This window comes from Galeopterus variegatus, unplaced genomic scaffold (genome assembly GCF_000696425.1).
Source record: "Galeopterus variegatus unplaced genomic scaffold, G_variegatus-3.0.2 Scaffold1337, whole genome shotgun sequence".
In the NCBI taxonomy this organism is placed as follows: Eukaryota; Metazoa; Chordata; class Mammalia; order Dermoptera; family Cynocephalidae; genus Galeopterus; species Galeopterus variegatus.
Genome location: NW_007727448.1, coordinates 269,209 through 297,131, shown reverse-complemented (window position 1 = coordinate 297,131; position 27,923 = coordinate 269,209). Strand labels below are relative to the sequence as shown.

Genomic DNA, 27,923 nt, shown 5'->3' with positions numbered 1-27,923 from the left:
AAACACGTTCTATGGCTCCCCATTGCCCCAGAATAGACTTTTTAGACTGCCATTTGCATGCTGCACATTTTGACCCTTACTTCCCTCTTCACCTGTGATTTCTATTTTCCATATCGTTTATGCCCTGACCTTTTATGACCTCCATACCCATGTGTACACTGTTCCTTCCACCTAGAATTCCTTTCTCCATTCCCTGTGTGGCCAAGCACAAACCTTCAAAGAAGATACAGCTCAACTGCCATAGCTCAATACCTTCCCTTATGCCTCCAAGACGTGAAGCAAGCCTCCCTCCTTATTATCATCAGAACCTACCTCTGTCTCACTTTATGGCATTAATAATTTCTCCTTTATTTTGTGGTTATTTATATATGTATGTGTTTATCAGTTCTGCTAGGATGGAGCCTTGAGAACAAAGCCAGTGTTAAGTCCACGTGTACACCTCCCTTCCCATGGTGACTGGCATAGAATATTCTACAAACTACACATACACACACACACACACACAAATATATATGTAATATTGAATGAACATTCGACTAGAAAATAATTATGGAGTACCCACATGGGCCTTTCTTGTGCCGCTTTTAGAATAGGGGAGCATAAAATAAAGTTCCTGTTTGCAAATATGTTAAGGTAAGGAAAATGTTAAGACCTTCATGCTTGATATACTTGTCTTCCATGAATGTACCATTTAGTATTAAATTCAATGCCAAGTTTTACTCAAAAACTGGAGAAGCCTCAACATCTATATTGAGGTGTATAACTCCCCAAGGAAGAGTGCAATGGTTAATAGTATGAGCATTGGAATCAAAAGGAATGGGGTTTGAATCCCAACTTCATCATTGACTAACTGGGTGACCTTGGCCAAGACCCAAGTTGTCCTCTCCAAATCCCAGTATTCCCATGTGCAGAGTGGTTATGGCACTGGCTCCGACCTCTCAGGAATGGTGAATGAGGTTAGGCATGCACAGCACTCAACACAATGTCTGGCTTATGCTATGAGGTGAGTATCTAGTTATTGCTGTTAACGTGGGTGTCATTCTGATAACAGTCTCCTGCCTTCTGGTCCTAGGGATAACGTCTCCATCCTCAGCTCCCAGCCAGAGGGCAGTCTGCAGTCCTGGTTGAGCTGTTCTCTGTCCCTGGCCACAGACACCATGAGAGCCCCCTCTCGACAGTCAGCCACCAGCAGCCACATCCTCAGCCCCAGGTAAGAGTATCTTCTTGCTGCTCTGGATAGCCAATAGCTTGAAGAATCTCAGACTTTGGAGGTTGTTATTCAAGTCTTCCATTTCCCATGGCCTAGGCAAGGACAAGCATGGTCTTGACTGTATGAGGTATGACCTTGCCACTTCCTAGCTGTGTGACTTTAGGCAGGTCACTTACCCTCTCTGAGTCTCCACTGTGTCATCTGAAAAACATGACATATAATTGTATTTTCTGACCCCAGTGGTTTAAATGATCAAGATCTAATGTAGTTCTTCCCAAAGCATGGTTTTTCCAGATGAATTTAAATAGCACAGGGTGAACCTTAAAAAACAAAAAAAGTTACCATAGTTGCCTTCTATTTAAGGCAAGTCATACTTGTTTTCCACTCATTCATAGTTACAAGTTTAAACTTTTCTTTATAAACATATTTGCTTTTGCATTCGTCCAATATCAGATGGCTATAAGCCTGAGGAGTGATTTCTGGGTTCTCAATTCTACTCCACTGGTCTGAATGTCTATTTTTATACTGGTACCACGTTGTTTTGGTTACAATATTTGTAGTATAATTTGAAGTCAGGTAGTGTTATGCCTCTGGCTTTATTTTTTTTTTTTGCTCAGGATTGCTTTGGCTATTCAGGGGTTTTTGTTTTTCCATATGAAAGGTAAGATTGTTTTTTCCATTTCTGTGATATGGAATCAACCTAAATGTCCATCGATGGATGATTGGATAAGGAAACTGTGGTATATATTCCCTATGGAATATTACTCTACCACAAAAAAAGAATGAAATACTCCCATTTGCAACAACATGGATGAACCTGGAGAAACTTACGTTGAGTGAAATAAGCAAAGCACAGAGGGATAAACACTGCATGCGCTCACTTATATGTGGGAGCTAAGAGAGAAAGGAAGGAAGGAAAGAAACAACACAGTAATACGGTGGTCTTACAGAGGGAAGGAACATTCCTTGGGCTACAAAGCGGAGTGAGGGAGAAAAGGAGAGGGGGAGGGAGGTTGGGGATAATTGGGTGGGGACACGGGGTACAAATGTAATTTCTGGTAATGGGCATGCCCCAGTATGAATCTGGCCCTCACATCATGGGCACGAGGAGTGACAATTAGCTTTGTATCTCATGAATAGTCTTAATAAAATAAAATAAAATAAATAAATAAATAAATTTTTTAAAAACATATTTACTTTGTCATTATAAACAAAGTTGAGCTGAATGATTTTTTACTAGAAGATTTTAGCTTTATTTCAATGCCAGAATTTTATAATTTTCCTAGAAAAGAGGGAGAGGAATTCAATCATGGCTTAAGATGGGACCCTCACAAATCTACAGGATTGCCAACAGTAGGTTGTCCCAACAAATGGGCCTCGGAGTTTGCCCTTAGTTGCATGACTTAAATCCATCTTATCCCTTGCTGTTTATCTCCATTTCTCTGAGCTCTATTGGTTTTTCTTTTCAAGGGCAGCCCTCTTGTAATTAGGAGTTAATGGCTATAAATCAGAAATCATGTATTAAACAGACACATAATTAAGATGAAATGCACACTGCTTCTGTGATAACAAAAAAAAATGTGATAAGACAGAAAGAAAAATCACAGACTAATGGAGCAAACCTAGACAATCCATTCCTGCCCTGAAATGTGTTTTCTCTGAAGCAGGGGCTTGTGTCTACAAAAGGAGGGGGGTGGGAGTTCATGCTAACCTTTTGGGTATATTTGTCAAAAGGCAAATGTCTGGTGCATGTCTGCAGATAATCTTAGGCTGAAAGATTTGATGTAGAAAATATCAAAAGGGGGCTCCAAGAAGGGGGTGTGTCTGGGGAGTTAAAGGAATATTATCTGATTGCTGCTCTTAATTAAAAAGAAAAGTCTGCCTGTAGAAAGAATCATGTCCTTTGTGAACCCCAAATGATGGGGACTTTTTCTCTCCTGATAATGAAATATCTTTGTTTTCCCCCATCTACCAGTGTATAAGGCAGCAGCAGCAGAACTGGAGGCGGTCAGAGCAGAATGTGAATGCTCATTAACATAATATCTAAGTTTCATAATGCTAAAGATAGTAGGGTGCATGATAACCATCCTTAACCCATGAATTGTACCCTGTTGTTTGGTACCTGTTTGAATGGGAGATGGTAGAGTGCAGTGGTTTCAGTGCATGGTCTGAAGTCAGAACATCTGGATTCCAATCCTTTATTTGTATATCTGCAGCTGTGTGGTTTGAGGCAAGTTGCTTAACTTCTCTGTTTCCTCATGATTAAATCAGGATTGTTGTCAGGGATAATGTGATGATACATGAAACGTTCTTCACTCAGAGTCTGGCACCTAGATGGAGCTCAAGAAAATTAACTGCTTTATCAGCATTAATATCTGATATTTGGTGCCCAGAGGAATCCCAGGAGATAGACATCATCACAGCATGATGTTACAAAAGAGGAATCTGAGACCCAGAGAGGGGGAAAGCAACTGATTAATGCATAGATGGTCTTACCCCAGCTCCTACAGCAGCCCCTCAGCACCCCCGGACAGCCCCCTCTAGAGTCTCTTCCCCCTTTTCCTGCTCTCTTCCCTTCCAAGTCCTCAGGCCTGTCCAGCTGCAGTTCAGAGTGGAAGTGCTTGCACCAAGAACAGAGAAGAGGCAGGAGACGAGGAAAACACTCACACATTTTTAAGAAGGGACTCCTTGTCTCTCTTCTTCATGTTGGTGTCCCCAGGGCTGGTTCATTGTTGGACTTCAATAAATGTTTGTTGAGTGAATAACTGACTATTGCACCAAAGCTAGAGCAAAACTATTAACCATATTTGTTAGAGCTCAGCATTGACTGTGGCTCAGAGAAGGTTGATAATTCACTCAATGTCACACAGCAGGTAAGTGGAAGAGCCAGGATTTGAACCTAAGCTTGAATCCCTCCAAAGCCTATGTTTGTATTGGTCACACTGCCGTGGTTCTCCGACATTTACCCAGGGTGTGGATCACTCGCCTGGCAAAGTTTACTGGCAAAAATCTGACCTGTTATTAATACTAAACCTGCCTAAGGATTATTATTCAACTTTTAACATTTAGCCAAAAGATATTTATTATGTGCTTACTGAGTGACAGATCCTGTGGCATTAAGCCTTGAATGTTTTGAGCTCCCTCTTTTGGCTATGTTTACAATTTGAGGATTCTAGATATTTTGAGTTGGAAAGGGCAACTGGGATTATCTAGTCCAACTTGCTCATTATATAAATGAGAAGAACCGGGGTCTGTAGATGGAAAGATCTTACCCAAATTTATAGTAAGGACTGACCCAGAGTTCAGGTACCTTGACTTCTAGCTCTTTTTAATTGCACAAATAGTCTATAAATACTTCCCTTTTTCAGAAACTTAAAATATAACAGAAGGCTAAAAAATCCCATTGGCCATCACCCCAACCTTAGTTCTGTTCCCAAAGGAATCCACCGTCTTCAGTTTGGTGTATATCTTTCCACATCTTTTTCTGTGTGTGTGTGTGTGTGTGTGTGTGTGTATCATAAATGTATATTATACAGACAGTCGCTGACTTACAATGGTTTGACTGAATTTTTCCACTTCACAGTGGTACAAAAGTGATAGGCATTCAGTAGAATCTGTACTTTGAGCCCCATACAATCATTCTTTTTTTCACTTTCAGTACAGGATTTAATAAATTACATGAGTTATTCAACAGTTCATTATAAAATAGGCTTTGTGTTAGATGATTTTCCCCAACTGTAGGCTAATGTAAAAGTTCTGAGCATGTTTAAAGTAGGTTAGGCTAAGCTATGATGTTCAGTAGGTAAAGCGTATTAAATGCATTTTCGACCTAATGATATTTTCAACATATGATGGGTTTATTAGGACATAATACCATCATAAATCACGCAGTATCTATATGTAGTTGTAGCAAATATGTAGCATATTTGTGGGCTTTTAAAAAACATAAAGGATGTGACACTATATTATGTATACTATGGTATTCATAAATTTTACAATGTACTTCTTTTTCTCAACAATATACCTTGGAGATCTTTCCTTACTGGTACACATGTCTATCTCATTCTTTGAAATTCCTGCAAAAGATCTTAAAGTTATGCCATACTTTATTTAACTATAGTCTTCTTATTTCACATTTAGGTGCTTTCCAGATATTTGCTATTAACCTGTCAGGCTTCAAAAAAATACACATCCTTATGCACATAGGCAAATAATTCTCTGGGTCAAAGAGAATTGCATTTTAAATTTGAGTAGATATTACCAAGTCATCCCAGTATCCTTTCTACTAGAAGACTGTATAGTAGTAGAGACTAGGACTTCTGTATATCAGTCTCCATGTTACCTGGCACATGGTACGGCATAATAAATGAGCCTCGTGGACATTTCCAATTTGACTGAGAAAGAAGGTCACTCTAAAAACAGAAGAGAGGAAGAAAGCAGTCTTCTGCCAACAAAGAAAAAAAAGCATTCCCTGTATTATTTATAAGGGGATGTCAACTCAAGAGAAATACACCTAAAGCTTTATGATTTACAGCCCAGGTTCACGCAGCTGCCGCTGACAAATTCAAGCGCTTCCGGAGAAGGAGACACTAAATTACCTTCATGGTTCCCAGAGAGGGAGTTTATGGACTTGGTGGTGGCAGCCATTCTTTGCTCAGGAGTCTGTCTTAACATCTGGCCGCAGGAGGTGCCAGGGCTGTCCAGGGCCTGGCACGCTCCCCTCGGCCCCCACTGTGTGCCTGGCCTCTCTCTCCTGCTCTCTCCCCAATTCCCCTGGTCCTCACAGCACATCAGGCTTTCCAATGAGGGTCCAAGCCCCATTTCATTCTAGACCCCCAGCCCCATGCCCAGCAGAATCCCATCCTTGGTCACTCACACAGTGCGGCAGAGTCCATGTGCTGACAGGCAGTGCTTGAGCCAACTGGACAGCTTGCTAATGACTTGTCTTGTCTGTCGCTGGTCAGTGGCTGCTCTCATTTTACTGAGCAAATATTCCAAGCCATCTTGACTTTTCTCCAGCCCCACCCTGTCCCTCTCATAAGGCACCCTCAACCTGTTTTTATTCAAAGAAAAATTACAATGGCCTCAATTTTTGCTGTGATGTCTGTGAATTCCACCCTATCTTCCCCCATCATTGCTTTGGTGTCAGAAGATGAGGTCCGATCCTGTCCCGTCTGAGGCTAATTCATATCCACTCCCTCCTTCCTGCTACAACACCAGATCCATCCAGCATCCCCTCTCCCTCCTGTATCCTCAACTTCCCTCCTTCCAGTTGCTCTTCCTGCAAAGGTACAAACACCTTGAGGTCCTCCCCATCCTAACTATATCCTCGCCCATCATGCTGCAGTCCTGTTAGTTATCGTTTTTCCTCCCCTTCAGAGCCAAGCTTCTCAAAAGTGGGGTCTACACATACCGTCTTCACTTGCTGCTTCACATTTATGCCTCAGTTTACTACAGCCCAGAGCCTGCCCCAACACTCCATTGACACTTTTCTCACCATATCAGTGGCCTCCAAAGAGAAAAATCAGGAGACATTCTCCAGTTTCTATCCTTTTCTGGACTTCTCTCTTGTACTGGCAACTGTTGAACACTTCTTGGAACAAGATCTCTGTTTGCTTTGCAACATTTCAGCTCCTTGGTGCTCCTCAAACTTCTGTTTCCTGGTCTCTTCCTCCATCCCTCATCCCCCAAATGCCAGGGTTCACGGGATGCTGTCCTCACCAGGCTGTTTCTTTCTTCACCTGATTGCAGGCCATTCTCCTCTTGTGATTTAGATTCCCCAGCTGGAAGCAGGGGACCCTCAAATCTAGACTGCCAGCTATTCTGTCCTCTTAAGTTTTAAACTTTTATGTCTTATCTCATCACCTACACTGATCGCCAATTGCTGTCTCCCAGATATTTCGTCTCAGCCTATCCAAGAGGAAACTCATCCCTCTCTACCCACCCTGTGTTTTCAGAATCACGGAGGTGGTTCATTCATGAGGCCACCCAAGCTGGAGCCCTTGGGTCATCTTCGGCTATCATCCCTCACGTCCTCACATTCAACTGATTCCTAAATTTTGTTTCTTCTGCTCCCCACACAAACAAATACTGTTGACTCTTTCTACTTCTCCCCATATCTACTGCCAACACCTTTAAGTCAAGCTACTGACATTTCTTTCCCAGACTCTAGCAAAGATCTTTCAATATCATTCTCCTTTATTCATTCTCTACACTTCAGACAGTATGATCCCATTAAAATAAAAGTCTGGTTTCAATGGCTTCTCATCACCTATAGCAGGGGTCAGCAAACTACTGTCCACTAGCCAAATCTGGACCTTGACTTGTTTTGTGAATAAAGTTTTATTGGGACACAGCCATGCCCATGTTTTTTGCTTTAATTTATTTACATATTGTCAATGGCTGCCTCTGCACTAAAATAGCAGACTTGATTCATTGCAACAGAGTCCGTATAATCCATAAAGACAAAAATATTTGCCATCTGGCCCTTACAGAAAAACTTTGCTGACCTCTGCCCTACAGGATGGAATTTAAATGCCTTAGCCTGGCTGACAGTGCCATCCAATATATGGCCTTTACCTACCTCTCTGGTCTCATTTTCCTCCCTTTCTTCTTTGTAATGTGTACCACAAATAGTTTGTAGCTCTTCCCCACACACTATGCTGTCTTCCACCTCCGGTTCTTTGCCCATGACATTCCCCCCAATGTTTCTTCACTTGTCTATGCTTGCTCATCTCTCAGGATTCAGCCCAGGCATCGCCTGCCCCTCTGCTGTAGTCCCACAGACCACAAGTGTTCCTCTCCCATAGCACATGCCATATGATATAGATAAAATCTGTTCATGTGTCTGTCTCCTTCGTTAGGCTGTGAACCCCTTAAGGACACAGACTTTGTCTTTGTCCTTCTTGAACCTCAGCACCCAGTACAGTGCCTGGCTACCAAATAAATATTCATTGAACACACAAATGACTGGTGGATAGATGTTAGATGTCTTCTCACTAAGGCAATTAAAAGGATGATGTTAAGAACCAAGGGGTAATGGTGATGACCACACCACCGCTGGAAGCCCCCCTGGCTTCCAAGCTGGGGTGGGGGGTACTGAGGCCCTCAGCCACATCCCCCTACATTCGCAGCCAGCCCAGCAACAACCGAGCCATCACTGGAAACTCTCCAGGCTCCTGAGCCAGAGTGGGGTGAACCTGTGGGCCTCAGCCACGCCCCCCTGCCCTCCACAACCAGGCCAGCCCCTTCCCCCCCCCACATCCACCTCTGTTTCCCCACCCCCCCCCCACATGCTCCTCCTGCCACTCTGCAACAGCATCTTTGAATGTAAGAAAATAATAATAGTTAATAAATAAATTTATAAAGGAAAAAAGAAGAATCAAGGGGTGAGTTTGCTGGACTATCAACTGTCTCCTATCACAGATCAAGTTCTTAGCAACACAGAAGCAGGACTGATGGAATATAATGGGGAGAAATGAAGGTCTGGGGCCCCCAGAGCACAAACTGAGGGCAGAGGCAGGTGGTGGTCTCAGAGAGTTAAACTGAGGCTGACAAGAGGGCCTTAAAGGTACGCTTCAAGGGAGGTAAGGGAAAGACAACAGTCTTTGCAGTCTGGTAGACCCGGTTTCTAATACAGACTCTGACACCTACTAGTTGCCTGACTGTGAGCTACATTCTCTGAATCTCAGTCCTTCCTCCATGAAAGAAGTTTAAAAATATCCCCTTAGCAGGGTTGAAGAATTAACAGCTATAGAGTGCCCAGTGGAAGGCCTGGCACCAAGTTGGTGTTTAATAATAAGAAACTCGCTTCTACCCTCCACCCTTCATCCCACGTCAGGTCAGGTGATATTGTTGCAGGAGGCATGGATGCTGACAGGCAGGACTAGGGAAAATTATACCTGCTTGTTCCACATGCCAAGATTGTGGACTGGTTTAGACTCACAGCAGAAAACCACAAGCAAAACAGAGAAACTCTTGGACATGAAAGTATGGTTTTGGTGAGCCCAGTTTTAAATATGGTGAACTTAGTGTATTTGGAGACATCCAAGTGGAATTGTCCAGAATGTTTTAAATTCTGGCCTGTAGTGCCAGGGAGATATGAGGACTTTTTTGCATAATATTAGGATTCTTGCGGGTATAGGTGACATAAAACCCAACTCAACCTGGCTTGAGCAAGAAATGTTTATATCTTCTGCAGCTGGGACTCTCAAGGGTAGATCTAGCTTCAGGCATTGCTGGATCCAGGGATCAAAAAATGACGGTGGGAATTTGGTCCCCCACCACACTCTGCTCTGCTTCCCTCCTATGATGGCTCCTCTCTGAGGCAACAAGATGTCAGCCAACCACTCCAAGTTCATGCTGGCACCATTCTGAGTCCAAAAGTAAAGAGGGTTTCTCTCTTCTCAACAGTTCCACAAAAATCCCAAGCCTGAGTGAGTCACTGTGAGTCACGGAACCAGCCAGAATGGACAAGGGGACTAAAGGAGCCTCTTACCTTCGGCCTAAGTCAGTGTTCTCACCTGGCTGTGGGTGATGGGGTTATTCCTAGCAAAACATGTGAACATTGGGAAGGAGGGATTCCCCAAAGGACAAGGGTGGGGGCAGTATACAGAGCAGGAGAATGATACTATGTGGATAAAAACAATAAACATAGCAAATGTTCTCCATCAAGGGGAAAGTTGCTTTGCGTTGCTTCACCCCCCACAGATTTGTCACCCCACTTCCCCTGGGTGACGGAGACGCAAAGGATTACTCAAAGCCCATCTCTTCTGAGCAGTGAGAGGCCCCCGAAGTGGTTAATCTCCTGGAACCCTCAAGAGAGAGGCATTCTTTCCTTGGGAAATTAACACCGAATTGGGGTTCTCTTCCTGCATTTATTTTCCAGACCAGGAAGTTACAGAAAGAGAACAAAGGTAGGGTTATAGTTTAACAGTATAGGCTGGTAACTTTCAGTGAAACAAGTCAGATGACATTCCAGTAAGGCAATTATCTTGCAACAGAGACTTATACCCTGAGGGAAATTTCCTGTCCTTGCAAGGTCAATATTTGAAACTGCAAGGCTTTGGAAAACCAGGCCCTGTGAAGTACATGTGTTTTATAGTATATTCCACAGGGGAAGGTTGAACTACCGGAGTGGACAAGATTATGAAGACAAAGAATGGGAAGAGAGAGAGAAAGAGAAAGAGAGAGAATATATTAGGGTGCTTGGGGTTCCCATTTGGTTGCTTTGGAAAATTCAAATAAGATTGTGTATCCTGGTCAGAGACTTTATTCATCCCTAAATTCCAGTGGCTGTTCTATCACCACATAACTAGTGATACTGTGATGTGAGTTTATGACCAAACCCACTCTCTACTGCTGCTATTGGACTTGTACCATGTCAGCGTGGAGATTATTGTATAAATTATTCTCACTCACATAATCATGGTGATTTTAATTACTGTGTAATCTTCGCTAATTACTGTTGTGTGTATCACTTGCTTTGGTGCCGATTTAACACAACTGCTTTTCGTTTGGCTAGAGGATGGCAGTATAACTTTTCCTTTTCCTGGGAAAATTTGCTTTCTGTAAACATGTGCAGCCTCATACTCATGGTTTGTGGTTCTTAGTTTAAAATAAAAAGATTTAGACACCGCCACCACCTCTGTTTGTTTTTATTTGGGATAACGCTGGCTTGAATTAGTAAAAAGGTCTAAATTATAGGGTCTTGCTTTTAAAATGAAGTTGCATTACAATCAAGGAAATGCAATTACTCTGCTACAGACGTGAAGCCAAGGATGGGTCACGTGAGGGCTGCTCAAATGATTAGATAAGACTCGTTTGTAATTAGTTCATTAATTATATATATGTGAATGGATGGTACTTAGTGTTAAAAACAGCTTGTTCTGAAAGTAGGTTAAGCATCCGCCGCTAATCTTATTTCAATAGTAGGTCTCTGCGTTCTTTGAACTAGAGCTCAGGATGATTTTAATCCATCCTGAATCTATTTAATGAACAAGCCTCTCATGAATATGGTTTTATGTCTTCCTAGGACATAACGATTCTTTTCAGTTTTATCAGTATTATGAAGATTAATAGAAAAGATGTTGAAAATGAAATTGCAAGAAGTTCAATGCAAACACATTGCCTGTGGATCCAAGGCCTGAGCTAGTGAAACCGGATGATGTCTGGATGTAGACACAGAATTATCCTTAGAAGCCGCATCACTATCCATGGAAAAGAGGGCTGTTTCCAGTCTAGAACTCCAGGTCTTGAATGGTAGATCTGTGGGCCTTTCAGAAAATTTGAGGCTTACCTAAGTTGGCTGCGAGTTTGTATAAAACCATTGGATTAATCATTGGTGACTGAGAACATGCTCTTGGAATCTGTGGTTATTTGACTGAGCCAAGATTTTGTTAAATAAACTTATTACTGAGATATACATACAGGAAAGTGCATCTTGGTGAAATCTTTAGATATTGATCATGCCTATGTAATTACTACCAAAATCAAGACCAGACCATGACCACTGCCCCAAAAACCTCCCTGTGCCCATTCAAATCCCTGTCTCTTCCTTCCCCAAAGATAAGCACCATCTTGATTTCTAACACCACAAGTTACATATGCTTGTGTTTGAGCTCTATGTAAATGGAAACATGCAGAATGTACTTTTTTGTCTGGCTTCTTTCTTTCAGTATTATGTTTGTGGGATTTGTCCACATTGTTGCATGTAGCAGTTATTTTCATTTGTTTTCATTACTTTATAGTCCATAACAGTGGTTCTCAACTAGGGGAAGTTTTGTGTCTCCCCCAACTCCCACAATTGACAATGTCTGGAGACATTTTTGGTTGGCACAACTAGGGAGTGCTACTAGTGTCTGATGGGTAGAGGCCGGGATGCTGCCAAACATTCTACAACACACAGGACAGGCCACATGAAATTATCCAGTCCAAAATATCAATTATGCTACCACTTAAAAAAATTATTTACATAATAATTGTACATATTTATGGGGTACAATGTGACATTTCAATACATGTAATTGGGAAAACTTTCAAAATCCTCTCTTCTCGGTGATTTGAAATATACATTTTATTATTGTTAACCATAGTCACCTCAATGTGTATTGGAACACTGGAGCTAATTCCTTCCGTATACCTGTAACCCTGTACCCACTGACCACCTCTTCCCATCCTTGCCCACCCCCTACTCCTCCCAGCCTCTGGCAACCACAAGTCTACTCTTTACTTTTCTATAAAATCAATTTTTTTAGATTCCACAGATGAGCAGGATCATGTAGTATTTGTCTTTCTGTGCCTGGCTCACTTCACTTAGCATAATAACCTCCAGTTCCATCCATGTTGCTGCAAATGGTAGGATTTCTTTTTCTTTTTAAATGGTGGAATAGAATTCCATCGTGTAAATATGCCACATTTGCTTTATCCATTCATCTGTTGATTCCATATCTTGGCTATTGTGAATAGTGCTGCAAGAAACATGGATGTGCAGATATTTCTTCAACGTACTAATTTTGCTTCCTTTGGATATATTCACAGTGGAAGGATTTCTGGACCATAAGGTAGTTCTATTTTTAATATTTTCAGGAATCTCCATACTGTTTTCCATAATGGCTGTACTAATTTACACTCCCACCAACAGTGTATAAGAGTTCTTCTTTCTCCACATCCTCACCAGGATTTGTTATTTTTTGTCTTTTTCGTAATAACCAGTCTAAGTGGGGTGAGATGATACCTCATTGTGGTTTCTATTTACAGTTCCCTGATGATTAGTGATGCTGAGCATTTTTTCATACACCTGTTGGCCTTTTGTATGTCATCTTTTGAGAAATGTTGATTGAGATCTTTTGCCCATTTTTAAATCAGATTATTTGTTTTTTTGCTATTCAGTTGCTTGAGAAACATTGAGAAACTCTACTTTATAATATTCCATCGACTGAATATAAAAAAAATTATTCTTTCTAATATTGACAGACATTTAGGTTGTTTCCATTTTGGCACTATTATGAATAGTACTACTGTGAACAATCTTGTACAAATCTTTTCTTGCATGAATGTATAGATTTCTGTTGGGTGTATACCCAGTAGAATTGCTGGGTCACAGGTGTGATTTCTACTTTGGTAAATACTATCAATAAAATAGTTCTAATTTACATTCCCACCAGCAGTGAATGAACATTCCAGTTGCTTCACATCCTTGCCAATACCTAGTTTTGTTATTTCTAGAAAGTTTTAACTACTCTAATGGATATTAGTGGTATCAAGTTTTGGCTTTAATTTCATTTCCCTGATAAAGAAACTTTTTCATGTGTTTATATCTTTACTTGGACGTCCTCTTTTGGTGAAGTGTCTGATGAAGTCTTTTGCCCATTATTTTGTTCTCTTTAGATGTCTGTCTCTTTTGTATTGGTTTGTGGGAGTTCTTCATATGTTTTAGATACAAGTCCTTATTGAGTGTGTTGATCTATTCCTATTCAGTGGCTTGCCTTTTTCACTCTCTTAATGGTTCGTTTTGATTAACAGAGCTCTTAATTTTAGTGTAAACTAATTTATAATTTTTCCTTTATGGTTGGTGCTTTTTATACTGTTAAAGAATTATTTGCCTACTTTCAAATCATGAAAATATTCCCTTATGTTTTATGTATATGCTATGTTGATTTATCTTTTACATATAGACATGCAATGCATTGAGAACTGATATTTATTTATGATGTGAGGTAAGGATTAAGATTCATTGTTTTCCATACAGATACCCAATTGGCCTAGCACATATATTTTAGAGAAATAATATTTTCAACATTGCACAACAGTATCATTTTCTCATAAATCAAGTGATCTTGCATGCATAGAGCTGTTTCCAGACTCTATTATATTCCACTTTTCTGTTTGTCCATCCTTGAGTTGATATAGCATTGCCTTGATTAATGTAGCTTTATAGAGTAAGTCTTGATATTTGGGAGTATAAGTTCTCCATATTAGTTCTTCAAGATCAACAATGATTCTCAGGGAAAATGCCACATAATGCTGTGCTGACCTACAATATATTTCCCTCTTTCTATAATTTGGCTCTTTGAGTCCTGGCTGCTTTAGTGGCTCTTCAATGTCTTTAAATTTGAATTCAGCTTCTCTGGCTTTGTTAAGTGGGGATTTGCTCTCGTGCAGGCTAGTATATCGTATCTGGAAGCTGAATGCTGAGCTAAATTTTTGCTCCCTTTGCTAAATATTTTTCTTAGTTTCTATGCCTAAGAAGCCATAATGATCCGCTCATATTTCCGTCCTATCATAACTTGACGGATCTGTCTCCCCCTCCAGAATGTAAGTTCCTTGAAGATAAGGGTTATTCATCTCTGTATCAACAGCATCTGGCATCATGGCCAATAAATGATTCTGAACGGATGTAAGGAAAGATGGATGGATGGATAATTTCCACTCACTTAAAACTGAACTTTCATGGAGAACTGGGTGCTTTTATGAATAAATCTGAGAGTGTATGTGGGTATTGTCATTTCACTATTCTCAGATGCAGCAATGTCTCTGAATGGAAAGTGAAGGGGTGCATTAGATTTACTTAAAATATGTTGAATCCAGTTTGAATCTGTAATCCAATTAGATATTTTAATTACTCTACATATCTAAAACTATGTTCTTTCAAACATTGTGGAAATTGTATCAGAAGATAAAAGACTCGAATTTTAGAGCCAGTACTTTGACTGTCTTATGAGAGTGTGACCTGGGACACAGGTGTCATTTCATTAGAGTGTGACTCTGCCCTTCTCCATTTTTCCAGAATGAGGGACCTCAAACCAGGTGAGGTCCCAACTCCCCGTGAATTCTGATGTCCTAGAAATTGATAACATCCTGTAGAAAGTAAATCAAGCTCTTGGCTTGGCTTTAGGAATACAGAAAACTTACTGCAGATTGTGTACTAGAAGTTTGTTTTGAATCTATTGTTTTTAAGACAAAAGAAGTTGCTTTGACTGACTGGAGAGTAGAGGAACTCGGGTCTGAATTAACCAGCCCAGAGAGGCAGATGGAGTCCTCTGTTCATTCTTTTCACATTTCCACGATTTCTCATCTTTTTGCTCCCGCATTCCTTCATTCCTTCCATTCCATGGACTTTCCTTGATGCTCTGTTCTTAATGCTGGGGATTCATAGAGATATGATTTTGTTCAGAAACTAACAGTCTGGTTAAGATATACGAATAAGTTGACAAGCAATTGTAGTACAGAGTGACAGGGAAGCGTGGGGGCTGTGGGAGCCAGAAGAGCCCCCACCCAGCCTGGGAGGTAGCTGAAGGCTTTCTGGGGCAGGCTGCAGCAGGGCTGACCATTGAAGGGTGAGTAAAAATGCCTACCTGATTTTTTAAAAAATATAGGCCAGTGGTTTCTCAGAATCACCTGTAAAGTGTCAGATCTTTTGCCTTTAACTCTCTCCTCCTTCCTTCGTTTCTTCTTCTTTCTTTTAACAACAAAGGTATCTGAGTACCTTCAACTCTATTAGCTTCTACCTCAATTTGACAATTGCTAGCATTTTTCCATATTGACTTTATATCTATCTTTACCTCCTTCTCCATTCTATCTATAACTAAACATATTTTCTTTCTCTTTCTTTTTCTTTCTTTCATGTGAAAATAAGATAAACACATCATGACAGTTTTCCTTAAATAGTTTCACATCCTTCTCCTAAGAACAAGGACATTTCCCCACAATTGTACCACTACCACACCTAAGAAAATTAACAAATTCAAAATGTTATCTAAGATCCCAACATTCATATTACCCAGTTGTCCTAAAATTGTCCTGTATCACTGTAATTTTTTTTTTAAGAATCCTATTAAGGATACTTATGGCATTTGGTTATGTTTCTTTAGTCCCTTTTTTTAAAGAAAAAATTAATAGATTTTTTTTTTTTTTTTGTCTTATGTCTTTTTCCGTGTCCGGCAACGGATCGCAACCCTCAGTGTTGCCCCCGTACCGGACCGGGGACTGGCAACGGGATTGCAACCCTCGGTGTTGCTCCCGCGCCTCGCTCAGCCAGTGAGCGGGAACCGGTCTGTATGTGGGATCCAAACCCTCGGGCGGGAGCGCCACCGCGCTTCCCAAGCGGTGCACTATCCAGTGCGCCACCGGGCCGGCCCAATAGATTTTATTTTAGAGAAGTTTTAAGTTTATGGAAAGATTGAGCAGAAAGTAGAGTGCTCCCATATTCCCCTTCTCCCCCTGCACATTGTTTTCCCCATTATCAACACCTTGCATTGGTCTTTGGTCTCTTTTAAATCAGAAGCATCCCCTTACTCCCCGCCTCCACCCCCGTTGAAATTGATTTTTTTTTTCTGCAGAGTTTCCCAGAGTGATTCTAATGGGCAACTCTGTGCAAAAACCACTGGTGCTAATACCTGGTAGCCAGTAAGAGTGCAAATTCACAGCAAATTCTGCTGACCCACAGAAGGTATGTGGGCAGATGTCCACTGAGAGCAGCTCACTGGAGTGGTTTTAAAAAATGTCAAGGGCTTCGAACTTACTGAAACCTCAGTGAGAATAGCAAGCAAGGCTAGAGAGTTATCTTGTCTCATAAAAATCATTATATTACAAGGCCTATCAGATATTTACAGCATCTGTTTCCTGATTCTGTTCTCCACACCTTCAGGCCAGGAGAGACCAGGCTTAGGAACCACCTCCTCTGCTTGCTGTGGAGGTTGCTTTCTTCATTATCCCACCCATGGCATCCTTCCTGCTCTGAGTCTTCCCTCTCAGCTGGGTGGCCTTTCTAAACCTCAGTTTCCTTGTCTGTGAAATTTAGGCATCAACTCTTGCTATTTAAGGGTTTTGCAGATTGAACAAGCTAATCACTGGGAGGAGGGATCTTCTTCTGCTGCTTGGAATGTGTTTTTCAACCCCTTACCGCCATCCAAATTCTACCCCTCTTCCAAAGCCTGACTCAAACCCGCCTCCTCCAGAAGGGCTATGAGCCCAGGCTCCAGAACCCACTGCTTTCTCCCTAGCCAACCTCCTGCTACATTTACAGTTCATGGTTCATCATCTCTCTGGAAATTCTTGCACAAGTGACCCTTCTTAGTGGGCTCATCCAGGCTCCACACTTGCAGGAGGGGAAGGCAGCCCATCTTCTACTGCTATGAGCTCAGCCTAGCATTGCAGATAGTCAGATGGATCCAGGGTGAGAGTCTCATCTCTTCTACTTCCTCAGCAAGCCTGTTTGTGTCTGCGAGCCTCAGCTTGCTCATCTGTAAAATGGGACTGTAAAGAGCTTTAGAAAAGAGTGGTTAGGATGCGTGGATCTGGACCTGGACTCTGGTTTAAATCCATGTTCTCCCATTTATTACACGACAAATTACTTACCCTTTCTGAGCCTCATTTGTGACATGGGAAGATTACAATGTATCAGCTTTAGGGGACTGTTGGAAAGATAAAACTGAGTGACATCTGCAAAGCCGAAAGGCACAGCACGTGCTAGCTTTGTTATCTGGAGTTCACCTGTGCACTGCACACATGTTCTCTACACAGTCCTAGATACCACGTCAACTTTTATTACAGACTGTCAATTGCTCTTTTGGACTCAATTACAAAATCTTCAGGTCATCTTAAAAGGACATCTGGTTTCCCATTCCAGGACTCATCAGTATTAAAGAACATCAATACATTTTTAATTTCCTCTTTAATTTCAGGGTGTGGATGAAGAATAGGGGTGACAGCATGCCTTTGGGGATGATTCATGGTGTCATTAAATCTACATCAAGTTTCCTGTAGCTACAATTGTCCCAGGCTCTCTGACCAGACTCAGACCTGGGAATTATGTTTTTGTTTTGGGGTTTTTTTTTGCTTTTTGATTATGTCTAATGTCAGTGAATCCAGCATCTCCTTGACTTGAACCTAACTTTTTTTGCTCATTAGGTCTCAATGGATTTTGAAAAATATATGGATGTAAATGTAAGTTCAACTGTTTAAAGTTTCTATTTAGGTTCTGCCCAGTAAGTGTGTGTTGTAGTGGAGGAAAAAGACTGAGCTTCAGATCTGGCCAATCCAGGTTCAAATCCAGGCCCTGCCACTTAGCAGTGTGACCTTGAGCAAAACACCAGTTAGCCTTAGTTTCTTCATCTGAAACATGGGGGGATGATTCTGATCTTGATGAGATGATGTGTACAAAATACGTGCATATGTAGGTGCTTTCATTCTTCATCATGCAACATCTGTAATGTGGCCGGCACTGGAGATAAAATGATGGAGCCACATTCACAAAGTAACCTGGCAGGGGATGGGGTGGGGTCCAAGCAGGAGACAATTTTGGGAGCTGGCTTGTTCTGAGGCTGAACCAAACACTTCAATCTCCGCTTGATTTTTCTATGCAATTCAGAACAGGCACAGACACAGGAATTGTTTATTCTCGAACATCTGCCCTCAATCTGGACTCTTCTTTAGCCCTGATGGAAGGGATCATTAAAGCAAAACAACCAAACAAATGTTAAAATTTTTAAATATACATTATATTAATGATTAGTAATGCTTTGAAATGGATAAGTAACAGATGGAAGTTTAACTGTAGTATCCTGTGCCTTGCCTGACATACTGAGGGTAGATGCAAGTAAAACCAGCCAGCACTTGTGAGTATGCATATCACACACATCATCTCTAATTCCTAACAAAATCCTCTGACCCAGGACATTATTGCTCCCACTTTTACAACTGAACAAGTTCAGACTCCAAAAGCATGGCTCAAAAGAGACGGAGCTGGGGTATTTGAACCCAGGCTTAACCGCTTCAAAGCTCATTTTCTTTGCCTTGCAGGTTAGAAAAAGTGGAAATTCCAATATTCCTGAATTTTTATATCTTAGTTTACCTGATAATCCTTTATAACTTTAAGCAACCAATATTTAGAGCATTTTTGTATAAAGACTCTTGTTCATCAATTCACTTAACATCTATTGTACACCTACTATGTGGCAGGTACTGTAGTGTGCTCATTCATTGAACACATACTGAGCACTTACTATGTGCCAGAGGACTGAGTACATTCATCTCACATGTGTTTATGAAGCACCTTCTATGAGCAGGGGCCCTGGTGCTTCTCTCATTCATTAAATACATATTTTTTGAGCACCTACTATGTGTTAAGGCACTGTTCTAGGCACTGGTAACAGTGACAACAATGGTTAAAAGTCCCTGTTTTCATGGAGCTCTTATCTCCACAACTTTGCAAGGTTGACCTCGTTTCCCTCATTTTATAGCCGAGGAAACTGAGGCCTAGAAAGTTAGGCAATGATCCCAAGGCCACATAGCTAGTGAGTAGCAAAACCAAACTACATCCCAAGCCACAAAGAAGTCATCTAGACAAGGTGATATAGAAAATACTATTAATCCTGTATCATTACAAAGAAGGATGCTCTTGGTGATGGAGTCAACTAACTTGGGGTTGGAGCCCCACCTCTGCCACTTCCTGGCCATGTGTGCTTACAGAGGTCACCCTGCCTCACTGTGCCTGGAGGTCGTAATCTCTACCCAGTGGGTTGCCATGTGGGCAGGAGAACCATGAGCTTATTCTCTCTCATATCCCTGGTACCCAGCACAGCTCCTGGAACCTAGCAGGTGCTCAGCCAAGGATGGTTGTTGTGGTGACCATTAACTATTCCCTCCACCAAATAGTGACCTCTTTGTGGCTGGATGCTCAGGGAATGTCCACTGGCTTCTTACTGAGGCATGTATACCAGAAGTTTATTCCTTTTTGGATAGACTATGGGGTAGGCAGCAGAAGCTCCCATGACATTTCTGGAGCCTCTCCCTAGAGAATAACAGTGCCCCCACCTAACATTTGTCCACACCTGTCTCCCAGCGACTCAATGGACTTTCTATCTATTATCCCTCCCCCTGGCCAAGGCTGTGGGAGGCAGGCATGGCAACATCTTGATTACCTGCCATCCATCCATCACAAGGTGCTGATGAAGGGAAGTTCCATCTCAGCCAAGCTGTCCTGTGTGGACAGCTGGAAAAAAAAAAATGAGTCTTCCTCAGGCCCTGGATGAAGACAGACAGGAACTGATTGAAGTGTCCAAAGCTGGGACGGGAATGGAGAGGGTCATTCAGCCTGAGACAGCAGAACATGGGCAGATCCTCACCCCAAAGCCTGCAGAAGGGCATCTGAATTCAGATTAAATTGTGCAGACTCTACACAGAAAGGAGTGGATGTAAGAAACTTCTTACCTCAAGAGGTGATGCAGACAGGAAGTAGAAAAAGACGGTGCAGAGGTGTAGTTGGATTTCTGCATGGTAGAGTCGGGAGGGAGCACTCAGCAGCAGCGGCTGCTGCTTTCCTTTTTCTGCTCCTTTCCCCATCTCTCCTCCCTCCTCACGCTACCCAACCCCTCTCCTCTCCAGCCCCCTAGGAGTCTACACTGTATGGCTTGTGTTCCTGTTTCAAGCTCTCCAGTTGGTGCTCCAAAGGCATCAGACCATTCCAGAAAGGTGGGGCTCAGCCCACCCCAATCCCAAGATAACCCCTTTTCCCCCATGACAGCCAGGCTGAGGCTCCTAGTGGGCTATGGGGAGGGCAGGCAGATGCCCCTGTGCTAGTAGAGCTGGGGGCTTTCATGGCTTGGGCCCGGCGAGCCTGTGCCCTCTGTACCTGGCACCAGCACTTCCAGGCTGGGCCTCCAGACCCCCACTTCTGGGCTGCTGGCTGCTTTGCCATGTCCCCAGGCCTGTCCATCCCACCTTTTTGTCAAAACCTGTGCAGCCTCTGGACCCTCCCTTCTCTCCCTCTTGCTTCACCCTTTGGTCTCCTTCTTGCTTCCCCACATCCAGCACCACACTGATCTCTTTCCTCTTCTTCTCTGTCTCCCCCACCCATTCCCACTTTAACTCCTTTCTTGTTTGTTCTGCATCTTCTTCCTCCACTCTCTAGCCCTCCTCTTCTTCCTCCAACATCTCTGTGCCCTTCGTCCACTTTTCTCATCCTGCCTATTTCCTCTTCCTCATCTACCTTGATTGAATTCAATGTTTACTGAGCATCTACTATGTTCTGGGCCTGGCGCTAACACAGGCAACACAGAAATGAGAGTCAGCAGATCCTGCCAGTTCAGGCTTGTGACCTATGATTCTCCCACCTCCCCTTCTTCTGCTGTTTTTTCCTGTGTCCTTGGCTACTAATCCCTCCCCTCCTCCTCTTCCTGTGACTTCTCTTCCCTCTCTGTCTTCATGCCCTGTCCTGGCATCTGCAGTCAGGAGTGGTGGTTGGAGCTGGGGTAGGCAGAATGGCACAGTCCCAGGAGATTTGGTGATAGGAGCCCTCAACACCACCATCCCCACGTGGCAGGCAGTGGATGAGACAGAGCGCCCAAGACTCATTCATCACACCCACCTCCTTTCAGGGCCGGGACAGGATGGAAATGACTTTTGTCAGCTCTGTGACAGCCCACTGCTCCTGGCAGCTCCAAGGTGTTTATTAAAAAGGAAGAAGAAAATAATAAAGGAGGGTGAATGCCATCTTGCCATGTATTAGGGGAGCAATTCCAAAGCAATGATGTTGCCAAACACACTTTCTGGTGATCATTGAGTTCTCCAGCTCCTCTCCCAACCCTCATGCAGCTGTGATGGGGACCAAAGGTAATGGGCAAGAAACGGGATAGGAGACAGCTGCTCCGGGCAAATGTGTGGCCTTTGCTTTAGCACGTGGGGGCCAATCCTTCTTACAAGTGAGGACATGCAAGGTCACCTGCCATCCATTCTTCTGTTCGTCCCTCTTTGAACTTCATTTGAGGCTTTCATTGAATCCAACGGTGGGTTAGGCTCTGGAGATGCAGAGATTAGTACTAGTAATTATGATTACTATTAATTGTCAGTGATTAATGATTGACTGCTATTAATTATTGGTTATTAATTATTCATCAAAACCATGAGCCATTATTTGAGTAATTAGGTGCCAGTCACAGTATCAAGGGCTTTCCTTTCATTCTGCTAACTGCCTCATGAGGGAGGTCGGCACTGTGACCTGGGGGTTGGCGGAGGAGGAGGGGTGCCTCAGGTAAAGGGAACAGCAGGTGCAAAGCCTGGAAGCAGGAAGGGCCTTCCCAGGGGACCAGCGAGCGGTGAGCAAGAGAGATCGACATCCTAAGATGGGAGCTTGGGAGGGAGTAGGCAACCCAACTATACAAGAGAAGGACTGAGGATGGTGAGGAGTGTGGGTGAGGAGGTGGCTCACACACACCAGACAGTGACACCAACCCTCTTCCATCTGCCTGACGTAGGGAATGAGGAGAGGCAGATGAGCACAGCCAGCCCTGAGCCCCGTCACTCATGAAACCCACAGGACCCATCATTGCCATGGTGAACTCCTGCAGTTCCCAGGCCTGGAGAGCTCCAGAAGGCAGTCTAGGTGCCTGTCTTCATCTGTTCAGACTGCTATAACAAAAATATCATAGACTGGGTCGCTTCTATGCAACAAGAGTTACTCACAGTTCTAGAGTCCAGGAAATCCAAGATCAAGATACTGGAGGATTTGGTGTCTGGTTCACAGGCAGCCGTCTTCTCACTGTGTCCTCACATGGTGGGAGAGGGAGAGGAAGCTCTCTGGGGTCTCTTTTATAAGGCACTAATCCCATTCATGAGGGTTCTACCCCTATGACATACTCACTTCCCAAAGGCCCTACCTCTTAACTCCATCACATTAGAGATTGGGTTTCAAAATACGAATTTGCAGGAGACACAAACATTCAGTCTCTTGCTGTCCCCCCTATTACACTGGAAAAGACCCTGCTTCCCTGCCCTATTCATCCCTTCTCATCACCTCTGGAGCCTCTGGCTTGACTCCTTCCCAGATTCAAAAGCCTGCTGGGTCATTGTGGTCAGCTCTTTTCCTCTTAAACTGTCCTATGTGAAGTGATCACGAGGGGAGGTGATGATATCAAACTGGGAAGCAAGAATCCTTCCTCGAAGTCTGGTACCAGAATCCCAACCACCCTTCGTGCGTAGAGGCTGAAGCCTGCGACTGTCCCAGTGGCTACAGTTGGAGCTACAAAGGAGCTGGAGACGTGGCCTAATGATTAGAAACCCACGTGGGCTTTGCCTTCAGCCTCTGTTCAGGCCCGAGTCCAGGCTTTGTCTGCAATGCCAAAACTCTGACATTTGCTGCCCCTTTGGCATTTTTATAAATTATAACTTTGCTAGCAGGCAGGAAGGGGGTCGTTTCTCTTAGAGGGAGGACAAAAAGATTTTATTTATTAAAGGGAAAGTGTATGGACTCCAGTCTCTCTCTTTTAAACGATGCCCTTTATTTTACAGTCTATAATTTCACCCCACTGCCAGGCTCCTACTTTTCAGAGGCAAAGTGTTTTTCGCTCAGCTGCTGCAAACTCCCTCTGCATAAAAGCTGAGTCTGGTGTAGTCCCAGAATAGAAACCGTCTGTCCTCTTCTGTGTAGTCTTGGTTTCAAGCTGATTTCATGTGAGTCCTTCCCTTTTAGGGGACCGGTTTTACCCACGCTTTCACTACATGAAACAATCAGGGATGTCATAGAAGATCCCATTGAGACATGTATTTGGATCATTGATTCTTAGAAGCCCTGCTTGGTGGGACTGTCCTCTGGGCTTGGCCCTAAATAAACAAATAACCCCTGCACGCCCCCTTCCAGTCTTGGAGAAGCAAATTACTTATTTCACAGTAGGATCTTGGATGATAGGTCCTATCATGTCAGATATGATCCCTCATAAATCTAATTCATCCGTCCTGCAGTTTTAATCTACTCAAATGTACTTAGCTGGGTTTAATTATAGACAGAAATTGCATTTCAGGAAGCAACAAGAAATCATTTACATGGCTTGAATTTGCACATTAAATCATATAGTTCATTTGAGAGTGCAGTAGGGATGGTATTTTCAAAGAAAAATAATATTACAGCCTGTGCTTGGTGGTTCTCACACCATTTGCACTGGTTGTATGAACTGCATGGTTTTTACTGACTGCATTTTTCTTCTCGGCATAGGATGAACAAAGAAGCAGGAGATGCTGAGAGGACCCAGCCTGTGTTGGCACTGAGCAGAGCCCGGGATGTCCATAGCAAGACCTCAGGAGACAAGTCTGTTTCTCCAGACTCCATCTGCTGGCGAAAGTACTCCCATTTGGGGGGTGGAGAAGGGTTTGGTGTCCAGAGAAAGCCCACGGAGAGATTAGGAGCTCTGTCTTCTTCTCTGGGTTCTCGGAGTACAGATACATCCCCAGTGTCCAGGGAAAAGCTGCCCAGTCCTTCAGCAGCCCTTTCAGAGTTCGTGGAAGGACTCCGGAGGAAGAGAGCCCAGAAGGGCCAGGGCTCCACTCTGGGCCTGGAGGACTGGCCCACTCTTCCCATTTACCAGACCACTGGGGCTTCCACGCTGAGGAGGGGCAGGGCTGGCAGTGATGAGGGAGACCTCTCGCTGAGGTTTGGGGCAAAATCACCCCTAGAAATGGAGGGAGCCACTGGGACATCGGCTGGTCTCCTGCGATCCACCAGCCTGAAATGCATCTCTTCGGATGGCACTGAGGGTACAACCCTGCTGCCTGAGAAGCGGAAGATCCAGTTCAGTTCCTGTGAGTCCCTCCTAGAATCAGGTCCCAGCTCGGGCAAGAAACTGAGCTCACCAACCATACTCAGGAACACACTCTTATCTCCCACGCTGCGTCCTCGGAGGCGGTGTCTGGAGTCTTCAGTGGACGATGCGAGCTGTCCAGACCTTGGGAAGGAGCCACTTGTCTTCCAGAACCGCCAGTTTACTCACCTGGTGGAGGAGCCTCTAGACAGTGACCCGTCCAGCTGGAAGCTCCCAAGCCTCAACTACAAGCGCAAGACCAAAGTGGACTTTGATGACTTCCTCCCAGCCATTCGGAAGCCCGAGGCTCCTACATCCTTGGCTGGAACAGCCAAAGATATGCAACACGGTCCACAACATTCAAGCATCCACTTTGAAACAGAAGAGTCTGACCGTTCCTTTCTCTCGGGGATCAAGACCATTCTGAAAAAGAGCCCAGAGTCCAAGGAGGACCCTGCTCACCTCTCTGACTCATCCTCATCCTCCAGCTCCATTGTGTCCTTCAAAAGCGCTGACAGCATCAAGAGTCGACCGAGAATTCCACGACTTGAGGGTGATGGTGGGGAGAGGACATCCCCCGAGCACAGAGAGCCAGAGGCAGGGAAGAAGGGTGATGACGTCGAGAGCATAATGAAGAAATATCTCCAGAAGTAGCAACTAGCTCAGGTAAAAGCAACAGGCTGGGATCGTTTTTGTTGGGTAATGAAAACAAGAGTCCACCCAGGTCTGGCAGCCTCGAGGAAACCAGGTGCTGCTACTGCCTTTAATGCCATGACCGATTTCTCTAGAGACAAGGGTTTTTAGAGGTTTTCACTAAAATGATGAATTTGCTAGATGCAAAGCTTATAAAAAGCCCTCTGCTAAGTGCCACCTAGTTCTTTGTACTTTAAAATGCAGATGCATTGGAAAGCAAGAGGGTCCTGTGGGATGACCCTCTATAGAAGGTGCCAGACTTGTAAAGTTTCCCTACCCTAGTGTCATTTTTTTAACCTCATTCCACCTGGGGTTAGAGGAGCTGTCATGGCATTCTGTCCACGTAACACAGGAAATCCATGGTGGGATCACAGATCCACCAAAGGCCAGATTGGAAGAGGCCTTCAGAATAGTGGAGTCCAACTCTTGCATTATTTATAGAGAGAAACTGAGGCCCAAGGCTGGGGGTGGCGGGAGCAATGCAAAGGTCACAGAGCAACAATGTAGAAGTAAGGCTTCTGTCTGCCCTCCCTCCTACCCCTAGCACTAATCCTGGCACTTCTCTGGGATAAAGGTAAGAAGAGGAATTCATTGCTAATAATAGCTTACATGTCTTGGGCATATATATCAGACAGGTGTTTAGTACTCTGGTAACTCCAGAGGTGGTTAGTATTATTTACTTCCACTTTACAGGTTGATACACTGAGGATCAGAGAGGTTACGTCACTTGTACAAAATCACGTAGGCAGAACAGGGATTTGAAACTCTAGAATCCCTACTTTTCATCTCTAATACTTTTCCCTAGAAACACATTCCAGGCATCTTCATAAGTGGAATCAGAGCTGCCTGATAATGCACAGTCTTCATAAATATCCCAGTTCCTGAACCTTAGAACTTGCAGCAGCTCAGGGCTCAGGTGGACGAGTAATTGCACATGGCTGTTCAACGTGCACTTTGCCACAACCCCCAGGCCTCTGACCAAAGTGAGAGATGCACCATCCTCCACTTCAGAAGACCCGCTTCTTCAAGAGGCACCCCTCAGCACATCAAAAGCCATTGCCCCTTCCATGGAGATGGGCTTGGACTACATCAGAGCAAATTAATTTGACTTAACATGGCCTTCTCTCTGCTCTCAATTACCGAGTAAAGATCTGATACTCATTTACATTATTATGCTCTCGGGAACACAGAAAGCAGTTTCAAAGGCCAAGTAAAGGGCACACGTTCATAAGGGGAACAATCCTTAGCAGAAGTTGTCACAGAACATCTTGTCTCTGACTTTTTTTTTTTAACTCAAGTCTCTTTTCCTACCCCCAGCAGGGTTCTTCTCCAAGGATGCTCACTGTAGTAATGTGGCACGTGCCTAAAAATTTCCTCCACCCTTGATTTCTGTGCTGGAGTTTAGAACTAAATAACACAGTCCTACTCCCCACAATGTGTGGTGGGCTTTGGAACCAAACAAGCCCCCCAAAGCTCAATTCTCCCCAGTGACTAGCCATGAGACCTTGGGCAAGCAATGCAGTCTTGCTGGGCATCTATGTCCTCAACTGGAAAAGGGGGATAATTATATCAACTAACTAAATAACACGTGGGTTTAATGAGGATACAAGAGATCCCAGCACAGAGCCTGGGCCTCAGTAGATGCAATAAATTCCAGGCTACCCGGCATTTGGAAATGTTGGTCCTTTAAAAAATCTGTCCCAGCTTTTCCTCCACTTGTTATTTTCTGCCACCTATACTCTGCCATTCCTCTCAGTGAAGTCTATACAGTAATGCCACCTGGCCCTTCACCCCATTCATTCTCCCCATCAAAACTTACCAATCCTGCTTCCCATTCATCAGCTCTGACCTACATTTGCTTCCAGCCTCCTGAGATGCAGCTTCCCATGAAGACTTCCCAGCTCCATAAAAATTTGGAGAGAGAGAGACCGGCCAGGCCTCCCCAGGAGCCCTCAGTCCAGAGCCAGCCAGCAAGGCCACCCAAAAAGCAAGATGGGCTCAGCAGAGGCATATCCCGTGGGGGCGTGGGGCTCCCTGTGTGCTTGGTCCGTACAAAATAAAGTGTTGGCTCCTTGGCATTTGTGCCTTCTCTCTGTTTTATGACCATGCTACCTGGGACTCTGGAGGTTTGAAGGAGTGAAGCTAGGGCGGAAGGGTTCCAAAGAATGGAACTACCTGAACTGTTTGTGGTTTGGGGTGTATTCTGCTATTTTTCTCCCTACATGTTAACATGCAATGAACTTCCTTCTACTTTTCACCTAGCCAGTTTCAGCTCAAGTGTTACCTCCTCCAGGAAGTCTTCCCTGATATATCAAACTGAAATAAGTGCTCCTTTTCCATGCCCCCCTGATTCCCACACTCAGCTCTATCCTATTCACCTTGTTTGTGTACTTATCTACATTGCATGTATATAAGTGTGTGCAAGCATTCAAGAAACTCTGATGAGTGAATGA

The 27,923-nt window shown here is 43.6% G+C and overlaps 1 protein-coding gene across 2 annotated transcripts in view; it reads left to right on the top strand.

Annotated features, from left to right (window-relative positions):
- LOC103593392 (unconventional myosin-XVIIIb-like) overlaps positions 1–27,548 on the top strand; it is a 145,007-nt gene extending 117,459 nt beyond the window's left edge. For both annotated transcript variants that reach the window (XM_008576355.1, XM_008576354.1), the window contains exons 16-18: positions 1,073–1,210; positions 24,195–25,443; positions 27,336–27,548. In XM_008576355.1, the coding sequence (XP_008574577.1) occupies positions 1,073–1,210; positions 24,195–25,431 (1,375 nt within the window). In that variant the 3' untranslated portion in view covers positions 25,432–25,443; positions 27,336–27,548. The remainder of the gene's footprint in view (positions 1–1,072; positions 1,211–24,194; positions 25,444–27,335) is intronic.
- The last annotated feature ends 375 nt before the right edge of the window (positions 27,549–27,923 follow it).